The 12,221-nt window shown below is 34.6% G+C and overlaps 1 protein-coding gene across 1 annotated transcript in view; it reads left to right on the forward strand.

Moving 5' to 3' along the window:
* The window catches only part of COL21A1 (collagen type XXI alpha 1 chain), a 181,570-nt gene that overhangs the window by 49,504 nt on the left and 119,845 nt on the right, over window positions 1-12,221 (forward strand). Inside the window, exons 2-3 of the mRNA XM_078055217.1 lie at window positions 1,852-1,977; window positions 5,313-5,864. Of these exons, the coding sequence (XP_077911343.1) occupies window positions 1,890-1,977; window positions 5,313-5,864 (640 nt within the window). The 5' untranslated portion in view covers window positions 1,852-1,889. The remainder of the gene's footprint in view (window positions 1-1,851; window positions 1,978-5,312; window positions 5,865-12,221) is intronic.

The following is a 12,221-nucleotide window of genomic DNA, read 5'->3' on the forward strand; positions in this document are numbered from 1 at the left end:
ATTTTAACGTCTTGAGGAACCTCCCTATTGTTTTCCAGAGTGGCTATACCAGCTTGCATTCCCACCAACAGTGTAAGAGGGTTCCCCTTTCTCCACATCCTTGCCAACATTTGTTGTTTCTTGTCTTGTTAATGTTAGCCATTCTGACTGGTGTGAGGTGGTATCTCATTGTGGTTTTGATTTATATTTCCCTGATGCCAAGTGATGTGGAGCATTTGTTCATGTGTCTGTTGGTCATTTGTATGTCTTCTTCAGAGAAATGTCTCTTCATGTCTTCTGCCCATTTCTTGACTGGGTTATTTGTTTTTTGGGTGTTGAGTTTGATAAGTTCTATATAGATCTTAGATACTAGCCCTTTATTGGATATGTCATATCTTCTCTCATTCCATAGGTTGCCCTTTAGTTTTGTTGACTTTCCTTTGCTGTGCAAAAGTTTTTTATCTTGATGAAATCCCAATAGTTCATTTTTGCTTTTGTTTCACTTGCCTTTGGAGACAGTGTCCAGCAAGAAGTTGCTGTGGCTGAAGTTAAGGAGGTTGTGCCTGTGTTCTCCTCTAGGATTTTGATGGATTCCTGTCTCACATTTGGGCCTTCCATCCATTTTGAGTTTATTTTTGTGTATGCTGTAAGAAATTGCTCTAGTTTCATTCTTCTGCATGTGGCTGTCCAATTGTCCCAACACCATTTGTTGAAGAGATTGTCTTTTTTCTATTGGATATTCTTTCCTGCTTTGTCAAAGATTAGTTGACCATAGAGTTGAGGGTCCACTTCTGGGTTCTCTATTCTGTTCCATTGATCTGTGTGTCTTTTTGTGCCAGTACCATACTGTCTTGATGATTACAGCTTTGTTATACAGCTTGAAGCCCAGAATTGTGATGTCACCAGCTTTGGTTTTCTTTTTCAACATTCCTTTGGCTACTTGGTGTCTTTTCTGGTTCCATACAAATCTTAGGGTTATTTGTCCCAGTTTTGTGAAAAATATCAATTGTATTTTGATAGGGATTGCATTGAATGTGTAGGATAGATATTTTAACAATATTTATTCTTCTGATCCATGGCATGGAATGTTTTTCCATTTCTTTGTGTCTTCCTCAGTTTCTTTCATGAGTGTTCTAGAGTACAGATCCTTGACCTCTTTGGTTAGGTTTATTCCTAGGTATCTTATGGTTTTTTTGGTGCAACTAAAAATGGGATCGATTCCTTAATTTCTCTTTCTTCTGTCTCATTGTTAATATATAGAAATGCCACTGATTTCTGTGCATTGATTTTATATCCTGCCACGTTGCTGAATGAGATCTAGCAATTTTTGGGTAGAGACTCTTGGGTTTTCTACATAAAGTATCATGTCATCTGTGAAGAGCGAGAATTTGACTTCTTCTTTGCCAGTTTGGATGCCTTTTCTTTCTTTTTGTTGTCTCATTGCTGAGGCTAGGACTTCTAGTACTATGTTGAACAGCAGTGGTGAGGGTGGACATCCCTGTCATGTTCCTGACCTTAGGGGAAAAGCTCTCAGTGTTTCCCCATTGAGAATGATATTCGCTGTGGGCTTCTCGTATATAGCTTTTACGATATTGAGGTATGTTCCCTCTATCCCTACACTGTGAAGAGTTTTAATCAAGAAAGGATGCTGTATTTTGTCAAATGTTTTTTCTGCATCATTTGAGAGGATCATATGGTTCTTGTCCTTTATTTTATTAAAATATGGCTATTTTAGACATATAAATTATTCTAAGGCTAGTAAACACTCCAACTGAGTATTACAATGAAAAAATTTAAACTTATAATGGTTAGGTATTTGTCTTTATTTTTCTAATGTGTTTAACTTTCCTTTTTTCTCTTTTTTCTTTTTAGGAATCCTAAAACCAAAATATTAGAACGAAAACAGAAGCATGGCTCACCATATTTCATTTCTTTGGATAGTTTTGGTCCTGCTTCTTCAGAATTCTGTATTAGCTGAAGATGGGGAAATAAGATCAAGTAAGAACTATCAATGTTTTTGTTACCAACAAATTGATTGTGGAAATTAAATTAGGGGAGCTCAAGCAGTTCTTTTAAGGACCTTATTCTTTCTGTCTTTGATGCTCTAATTCCCTAAAATGAAATGAATTGCTATGTTACATATTAACTGAGAGGAAAACCTTCTATCAGAGTTAATTTTGAGAAAATTCCCTGGTAATTGTTTATTCTCTTTTAACCACCAGGCTTTGGAATAAATGGTCTGCTATTGAGTTTACGCTCAGCCATTTAGGGTTTAGTGTTATGCAGATTAAGTGCCTACCTCATTGGGTTATTAGGACCATCCTATGAGGTTATCTCATAGAGATAATGAGATAATCCATGTAAACAGGATAACGCATATTAATGGCTTAGCACAATGACATCTCAGTAGATGGTGACTATTATTTTGATTGTGTATAGGAGAGCTTGCATTAGAGAAGGAGAGCTATATTGCACTTCTGCTACCCAGGCCATTATTTACAGATATCATTTCTTTTAAAAAAGTTGGCTTATGATCATATTTTAAAATGCATAAACACCATACTGTAAATTAATTATGGTTTCTCCAGCACTTAAATCATATGGTTTGACAGCTTGATTTAGCTTAAAGTTTATTAATAATAAATTTAATGTTTGTATAACATTTTTATAGTTTAATCCACTCAAGTACTGTACAAGGTAGATATTCTTTTCTCTGTTTTTTGAGTAGGGAAAGAGATTCACAAAACTTAAGGGACTTACCTAATATCATACAGCTGGTTAGAGCTATAACTAGTATTTGAACTATGCCTTTGATCTTCAGTCCATTTTTTTTTTCTATGACATTGGTGATTCATCTCTCCAAGAAGAGGTCTTTTGGAGTGGTATTTTGTCTAGTTTTTATAAATGGCAGTACTTGCTTTTGTACCCATGCTCTTGGCTAACCTTGCAGTTATGAAATATATGGTCCATGGCTCTAGAAAGGGATATGAAGGGCCAAGAATAACCCTGTAAGAGTTTATAAACACTGAATCAAGTGGCACACAAGCACTAGTAGGTCTAGACAATGAGTCTCATAATAGTGAGGAAGGACAACCCTGAAGAACTCTGCAAACATAACTTGCCTGTCCTTTTGTTTCTCCCACAAAAGCCCAACAAAAGCATATGTCTCTAATCCCAGTCCAGTGTCCAATAAAACCAGAAGACCTGCATTCCCTAGGGTTAGAAAATTTGTCTTTGGGGAAGAATTCCATTTCTGCTGTCCCTGGCCTGAACTCTGGCAGTGTTCACCATGTGAAAGGAGGTTGGAATAGTGTTCCTCATGCTTTTTTGGACTTCACTGCCACCTTAAGAGTGACATCATAATCATGGTTACATTTTTGAGATAAATTCATGTTTTGGCAGTTAAAAAAATTTTTGGTAACTTCTGGATTATATGTTCACCTGACAATAGTGTTTATTTTTGCTGGTTACTGTGATGGGTGAGTTAACTTTAAAATTGAGGCATCTTTGTGTGAGCCTTGTCATCATTCCAGGTATGGAAATAGACAAATATTAGGAAAAGAATGGAAAGGAAAGGAGAGAGAAAGAGAAAGAGAGATTGATTGATTGATTTTACTTCTAAGGAAATGCAGGAATACAAATACTAATTGTCACTGAACGTTGTTTTGTCCTCCAGGACTGTCCTTTGCAATTATGATATCTTATTTGTAATGTCTGCAGAAAATAAATCATTATATTGGGCATCTGATCACTACTAAGGGAGACCATTAATATGAGTAGAAACACAAAACTTAAAATTTGTTATTATATTACCTTGACTCATCTCACCCTTCTCCAACTTACCTTCTCGAGGGACATGTGATCTTTATCTGATGGGCCATAAATGGTATTTTTGCTGCTTTAAGTGCAGAATTGAGAGAAAGAGGAAGTGTAGCCATTCCTTTCAATGTACTCTGTTGGCCATTTCAAACTGTCAGAATTACTCAAACAAACCACTTTGTCTGTTGGGCTGTGTTCAATTCTTACCTCTGGACCTTTGTACTTACTATTCCCTCTGATTAAAAGGCCCTCCTGTTCACCTGGCTAAAGCTCTCCTTTTAGATCTCAGGTTCCCTGTCAGCTTTCCCACAGGATCTACTCTGACTTTGCACAGTTAGTTTGCTACCCTTCCTAAATGTTCTCATAATATGTTGTACTTTCCCTAACCAGCCAGTTGTCTGTCTAAATAGACTGTGGTATCTGTTTGAGATATCTTAGGCATCTTTGAAGCTGGTACCCAACATGATATCAAGCACAGAGTAGCTATTCAATATACATATACTGAAAGAATAAAACAGGGTTGGAGGCATGCTGTGTACTGCAGAAAAGAGAGTTAAGATTTTTTTTCTTTTGACAAGTGCTTAGAACTTGTGTAGGTATAACTTATACTAAAGATAGTTTTTTGTTCTCCAGTAGAACTCTCAGGTGTGCTGATCACATGTGTTTCCTGGTATCTTGAAACAAGAATCTTTATCTCTATGGAGAAAGGAATAGCTTTATACCCATTAACACAGATTCACTTAGCATGAGTGTCTTACTGGCTGAAGATGAGAGATCAGATCTTTAAACACTGATCTTGCAAGAGTAGACTACATTGGTGGTCTTGGTTCATTAAACTTTTATCAACTATATCAAAGAATATGGATCTTTATTGGCTAGTTGAATCCTGAAGTTGGCAGAAAGATTTTTTGTTTTTAAATTTCTTTCTCCCATTCATTGGTTTATGTTTATTTTAGTAAATACTTCAGATTAGCATTAAACTAAACATTTCATGGATAACTTAAAAGAATGCTATTAGCATATAGCTGAAAATAATTTATTTCTTTATTTTTGAATTTTCATTTATTCAGTGGGGAATTAAATGTTGCTTTATGGTAATACCTGCCCCTACAAAGAGCTATCTAGATATCATGTCAAATACAGCATGCATTTTTTATTCCCTACTTTTAAAGCCGAATCATTAATCCTTAAATTAAGACAATGGAATTTTAAAATGTCAACAAAAATGATAGCTCTCATTTAGAAAGAATTTTCATGAGCTAGGCAGTATATCTTATTTAATCTTCACAAAGCTCTTATGAACTGGTTACCTTTTCTTTTTAAAATTTTAGCTTTATTGAGGTATAATGGACATATAAGATGTATTATATTTAAAGTGTGCCTCATGGTGATTTGATACACATGTATGTTGTGAAAGGATCCGCCGCATCTGCTTACTTAAAGATTGTGAGTAAAAACCTCCCATGTTTTGCGTATTATACAAATGTGCTCTGATGGTTTTCTTTTTCACTTAGGTTGTCGTACTGCTCCGACAGATTTAGTTTTCATCTTAGATGGCTCTTACAGTGTTGGCCCAGAAAACTTCGAAATAGTGAAAAAGTGGCTTGTCAATATCACAAAAAACTTTGACATAGGACCGAAGTTTATTCAGGTTGGTGTGGTCCAGTATAGTGACTACCCTGTATTGGAGATTCCTCTTGGAAGTCATGATTCAGGAGAGAATTTGATGGCAGCAGTGGAATCCATACATTACCTGGGTGGAAACACAAGAACTGGAAAGGCCATCCAGTTTGCGCTTGATTACCTTTTTGCCAAATCCTCACGGTTTCTGACTAAGATAGCAGTAGTACTTACAGATGGTAAATCCCAAGATGAAGTTAAAGATGCAGCAGAAGCAGCAAGAGACAGTAAAATAACATTATTTGCTATTGGCGTTGGTTCAGAAACAGAAGATGCAGAACTTAGAGCAATTGCCAATAAGCCTTCATCTACTTACGTGTTTTATGTGGAAGACTATATTGCAATATCCAAAATAAGGGAGGTGATGAAGCAGAAACTTTGTGAAGGTAAGCCTTAATAGAATTTGGAAACCATTAATAATTGCATTTTCTAACACTTTGGTATAACCTGCTTTTTATACCAATGTAGTTATATTTAGTGTCAAATTATCATGTTAGAATTGAGGTGAATGTGTATTTTTGTGTTTCATTTATTCTGGATAAATTTTGTTTTTTAGAAACAATTACTTAAGAAAATCTACAGTTGGGGGGGCGCCTGGGTGGCTCAGTCGTTAAGCGTCTGCCTTTGGCTCAGGTCATGATCCCAGGGTCCTGGGATCGAGCCCCGCATCAGGCCCCCTGCTCCGCGGGAAGCCTGCTTCTCCCTCTCCCACTCCCTGTGCTTGTGTTCCCTCTCTCGCTGTGTCTCTCTCTGTCAAATAAATAAATAAAATTAAAAAAAAAAATCTACAGTTGGAAAATGTCATACTTTGGTTTTTTGTTGCTTTTTCTTTTCAATTGCAGCATGTCTATTGTGGAGATGGAAGAAAATAAAGACACATAAAAAATAAGAATATATGTAAACTACATATGATCATTATTACTCTTGTTAGTGAGTTTTTTGTCTTTTTCATTCCAGTGTTTCTTTTTTTATTTCAGTGTGTCTGAGAGCTTATTCATGTGCCTAAATAAGGATAACATTGTATATATAATTTCATACTCTATTTTCATATTGTTGTATATTCTATTATTTTTATGTATAATTTTCATCCTCTATTAACATGATAGCAATCTTAGTATCCTAAGATAATTCATTTAATAATTTCCCTTTTTTGTGTGTGTTTAGTTCATTTCTTTTTGAAAAAAAATTTAATCTAAATTCTAGTTAGTTAACATATAGTATAGAGTAGAATTTAGTGATTCATCACTTAAACATAACATCTAGTGCTCATCACAAGTGCCCTCCTTAATATCCATCACCCATTTAGTCCACCCCCCACCCATCTTCCCTCCGTCAACCCTCAATTTGATCTCTATAGTTAAGAGTCTGTTTTATGGTTTGCCTCTCTTTTCCCCCCATATTCATCTGTTTTATTTTTTAAATTCCATGTTATGAGTGAAATCATATAGTATTTGTTCTTTTCTGACTTATTTCGCCTAGCATAATACACTCTAGCTCCATCCATGTCATTGCAAATGGCAAGAGTTCATTCTTTTTGATGACTGAATAATATTCCATTGTATATATATACTACATCTGTTTTTATCCATTTATCAATGTGTTTAGTTCATTTCTAAGTTTTTCTGCTATAAATAACCGTGAATATTCTTGTACAGAGTCTGAATGGGAATCTCTCAGTTTTTTCAAAAACAAAGGTCAAAGTACTCTCATTGTTAAAGCTCTGGAAAAATGTTAAAAATTGCACTTGAGAGAGACTTAAATTTCTACCATCAGTGAGAGAACATTTGAAAATATAGTACTTATTAGTCAATTATTTTTATATCGTTCCATGAAATCTAACTTTGTGTTTATGATAAGTGCGTGGTACGGAAAAGCTCCAATTTTTGGCAAATATTAATCATGTAAGGATATAGACATGCTTATATTCATATTATTTTGGGGGAGAGTAATTTGTTTGTAATATTATAGGCATGTAACATACAATATACCTAAAAAATAATATTCATGTAAAATGGAAAGGCTTTTTTTTTTCTAGTTTACCTAAAAAAGCTCCAAAAACAAGTTGGTTCACATTTGATAGAAACATTTCTGGGGTGCCTGAGTGGCTCAGTTGATTAAGCATCTACCTATCCTAAGGTCATGATCTCAGGGTCCTGGGATCAGCCCTGCAGGCTTTCTGCTCAGTGGGGAGTCTGCTTCTTCCTCTCACTCTGTTTCTGTGTGTGCGCTCTCTTTCTCTCTGTCTCAAATAAATAAATAAAATCTTAAAAAACAGAAACATTTTTAAGTGATTGTGGTCTAGAAAACAAATTTATTTCTTTATTTTCTTCATATTTGTTTGGGGGCTATAGTACAGAAAAACATTTAAATTTATTTTTAGATTATTTAAGAAGGGATAGAAGTTAAGCATTTTCTTTAATCAAACTTTTAAAAAGGTACTATATAGCAAGTACAAATGATCATCACAGTTATTCTTTTTATGTTTCCAACAGTAAGACTGTGTTGACTCTTCTCATCTTGAGAGAAGAATTTATATTTGTTTCCCAATTTTACTGAAAAATAATTGATATACATAGATTTTTAAATACATTGTAAGATTAGAATTAGAATTCTTTGGTTTTGAAGCTAGATCTATTTCATTATTAAAACAGACTTTTCATGGTGATATTTTACTTACCATTCTTTTATATCCTAAAATATAAATTTAAGTATGTCTGGGTGGTACTTGCTTCAGACACTTTCTGTAGATACATATTTTGGTAAATGCATTCTATTTAAAAAATTCTAATTACACATGAAAGAGTAGCTGTGCTTAAAAGGGGTAAAAAATTCTTTTAGCAAAAATGTCCAGTCTGTAAAAAAAAAATTAAATTTGAAATCTTGCCAAATATTTCTTCATGCACACTCAAAGAAAGAATGTAAGTAATGTCTGTGTCTATTCAGTTCACAAACATGCTGTACAATAGCCATCTTTTAAAATGTAGTTTTTGAAATTGTAGTTAGGGGAATATAAAGGCTTTTTTGCACTTGACTTTTTAATAACTATTAGATTATGATTAATGCATTGTTGTATTGCAGAAGCCTCAAATCTTGCAATTTGTGCATTGTTTGACAAATTTCATCTTTTTCTCTTTTTGACAAATGGTTAAATTCTACATTGAAGTGCTTATCATATGGGATTACCATTTCCTAATATTGTTCACTTTTATACTCTTGTTGTGATTGGTCCACAATGAATAAAATATTATTTACTTCTTTGGTCCCACATGGATTATTTCAACTTCATAGACCTACCATTTCCTTAAAGGTGTATTCTGTAGTACGTTTCTTATTTCAGGAAGATCTTTTTGTAATGGACAATGATTTCTTTATCTGTCTGAGAGTTTGATTTTTTTCTTTTTCATTCTATTTTTTTATTGTAAAAAACACATGAGGGCGCCTGGGTGGCTCAGTTGGTTAAGCAACTGCCTTCGGCTCAGGTCATGATCCTGGAGTCCCGGGATCGAGTCCCGCATCGGGCTCCCTGCTCGGCAGGGAGTCTGCTTCTCCCTCTGACCCTCCTCCCTCTCATGCTCTCTGTCTCTCATTCTCTCTCTCAAATAAATAAATAAAATCTTTAAAAAAAAAAAACAAAAAAAAACAAAAAAAAACCACATGAGATCTAACCTCTTAAACATTTTAAGTGTATAGTACAGTATAGTTAACTACAAGCACAGTGTTGCACTGTAGATATCTAGAACTCCTTCATGTTGCATGACAGAAACTGTGCCTGTTGAACAGCTACTCCCCATTTCCCTCTCCCTCCCCCTCTGACACCTACCATTCTGCTTTCTGTTGTTATGAGTTTGACTACTTTACATTATTTCATAAAGGTGGAATCATGCAGTGTTTGTCCTTCTGTGACTGGCTATTGGGATTTTGATAGGGATTGCATTGAAACCATAGGTTACTTTGGGTGATAGGGAAATTTTTGCATTATTGAGTTTTCCAGTCCATGAACATGAGATGTATCTACTTGTTGGTGATTTCTTTAGTTTCTTTTAGCAGTGTTTTGTAGTTTTCAGCATTCAAGTGTTTCACCTCCTAAGTTTATTCCTTAGTATTTTATTACTTTTGATGCTCTGGCTAGTACTTACAATATTATGTTGAACAGAAGTGGCAAGAGTGGGCATCCTTGTCTTTTTCCTGATCTTAAAGGAAGAGCTTTTGGTTTTTCACCATTGATTAAAATGTTAACTGTGGGCTTTTCCTATATGACCTTTATTATGTTGAGGTAAATTCCTTCTTTAATTTGGTGAGTGTTTTTATTCTGAAAGAATGTTAAACTTTGTCAAATGTTTTTTCTGCAAATATTGAGATGATCATGAGACTTTTATCCTTTATTCTGTTAATGTGGTGTATTGCATTGATTAATTTCATAGGTTAAACCATCTTTGCATCTCAAGGATAAATTCCACTGGGTCATGATGTATGATTTTTTGGGCTCCTTTTGATAATGCTGTTGAATTCATTTTGTTAGTAACTTGTGGAGGAGTTTTGCATCTATACTCATCAGGAATATGGACCTTTAGTTTTCTTTTCCTGTAGTGTCCTTTTCTGACCTTTTTATCAGGGCAATGCTGGCCTTATAAAAAGAGTTTGGAAGTACTCCCTCCTCTTCAGTTTTTTGTAAGAGTTTGAGAAGGACTGACATTAATTCAATTCACCAGTGAAGACACCTGGTCCTGGGCTTTTCTTTGTTGGGAGGTTTTTGATTACTGATTCAATATCCTTATGAGTTATAAGTCTGTTTAGGTTTTCTGTTTCTTATGGTTCAGAAATTTATCCATTCCTTCTAGGTTATCAAAATTGTTGATGTATAATTATTACAGTCTCTTATGATCATTTGTATTTCTGTGGTATTAGTTGTAATGTCTCCTCTTTCATTCCTAGTTTTGTTTATTTGAATCTTCTCTCTTTTTTTTTCTTAATCTAGCTAAAGTTATTTCAGTTTTGTTGATTTTTTAAAAATTTTATTTTATTATGTTAATCACCATACATTCCATCATTAGTTTTTGATGTAGTGTTCTGTGATTTATTGTTTGCGTATAACACCCAGTGCTCCATTCAATACGTGCCCTCTTTAATACCCATCACCAGACTAACCCATCCCCCCAGCCCCCCCTTTAGAACCCTCAGTTTGTTTTTATGCAGCCATCAAAACAAAAACAAAAATGAAATCTTTCCATTTGCAACGACATGGATGGAACTAGAGGGTATTACGCTAAGCAAAATAAGTCAGAGAAAGACATGTATCATATGATCTCACTGATATGAGGAATTCTTAATCTCAGTTTTGTCGATTTTTAAAAAAAATGAACTCTTAATTTTCTTGATTTTTTTTTTTGTTTTACCCTTCTTTATTTCATTTATTTCTGCTCTAATCTTAATCATCTTAAAGATTATTAGAATTTCGATTATTCTCTTGTTCCTGTTTTGGGCTGAGTTTGTTCTTTTTCTAGTTTTTTAATGAATAAAGTTAGGTTGTTTATTTGAGATCCTTTATTCCAAAATACTTAGTATTTTGCCACATCTCATAAATTATGGTATGTTGTGTTTTAGTTTTTGTTTATCTCAAGATATTTTCTAATTTCTCTTTTGATTTTTTTGAGTCAATGGTTGAATAAATGGTTGTTCAAGAGCATGTTGTTTAATTTCCACATATTTGTGTATTTCCCACTTTTCCTCTTACCATTAATTTCTAGTTTCATTATGTTGTGGTTGGGAGATATATTTGGTATGATTTCAGTCTTCTTAAATTTGTTGACTTGTTTTCTGACAAAAATTTAAAAGAATGAGAAAGATTGAAGAAAGCCTAAATGACTTATGAGACACTATGAAGTACACCTATACATATTATAGGCATTTCAGGAGAGAAAGAGACAGAGTTTAGTTAGAGAAGTAATAGCCAAAAACTTCTCAAATCTAGAAAAGGAAATGTACACCCAAATTAAAGAACCCAAAGAAATCCACATCAAGACATATTATAATCAAATTGTCTAAAAAAAAAAAAAAGTTTTGAAAGCAGCAAGAGAAAAGCCACTCATTATGTACAAGGGTATCTGCCCCCCACCCCATATGACTACTGGCAGATTTCTCAATAGAAACTTTGTAGGCCACAAGGGAATGGGATGATATACTCAAAGTGCTTGCTGAAGGAAAAAAATTGCCAACTAAAAAACTATAACTGGCAAAAATAGTCTTCAAAAATGAAAGAGAAATAAATACTTTCCCAAATTAAAAAAGGCTGAGGAAGTTCATCACCTTGCCTTATAAGAAATACTAAGGAAGTCCTTTAGGTTGAAATTAAAGGACATTAAACAACAACACAAAAGCAGTGCAAAGTATAAAACTCTTTGGTTAGGGGCACCTGGGTGGTGCAGTCAGTTAGGTGTCCAACTCCTGGTTACAGCTCAGGTCATGATCTCAGCGTTGTGAGATCGAGCCCCATGTCAGGCTCCATGCTCAGCATGGAGTCTGCTTAAGACTATCTCCCCCTCGAACCCTCCTACACTGTTGGTGGGAATGCAAGCTGGTGCAACCACTCTGGAAAACAGTATGGAGGTTCCTCAAAAAGTTGAAAATAGAGCTACCATATGATCCAGCAATTGCACTACTGGGTATTTACCCCAAAGATACAAATGTAGGGATCCGAAGGGGTACATGCACCCCGATGTTTATAGCAGCAATGTCCACAATAGCCA

This window comes from Halichoerus grypus, chromosome 9 (assembly GCF_964656455.1).
Source record: "Halichoerus grypus chromosome 9, mHalGry1.hap1.1, whole genome shotgun sequence".
Lineage (NCBI taxonomy): Eukaryota > Metazoa > Chordata > Mammalia > Carnivora > Phocidae > Halichoerus > Halichoerus grypus.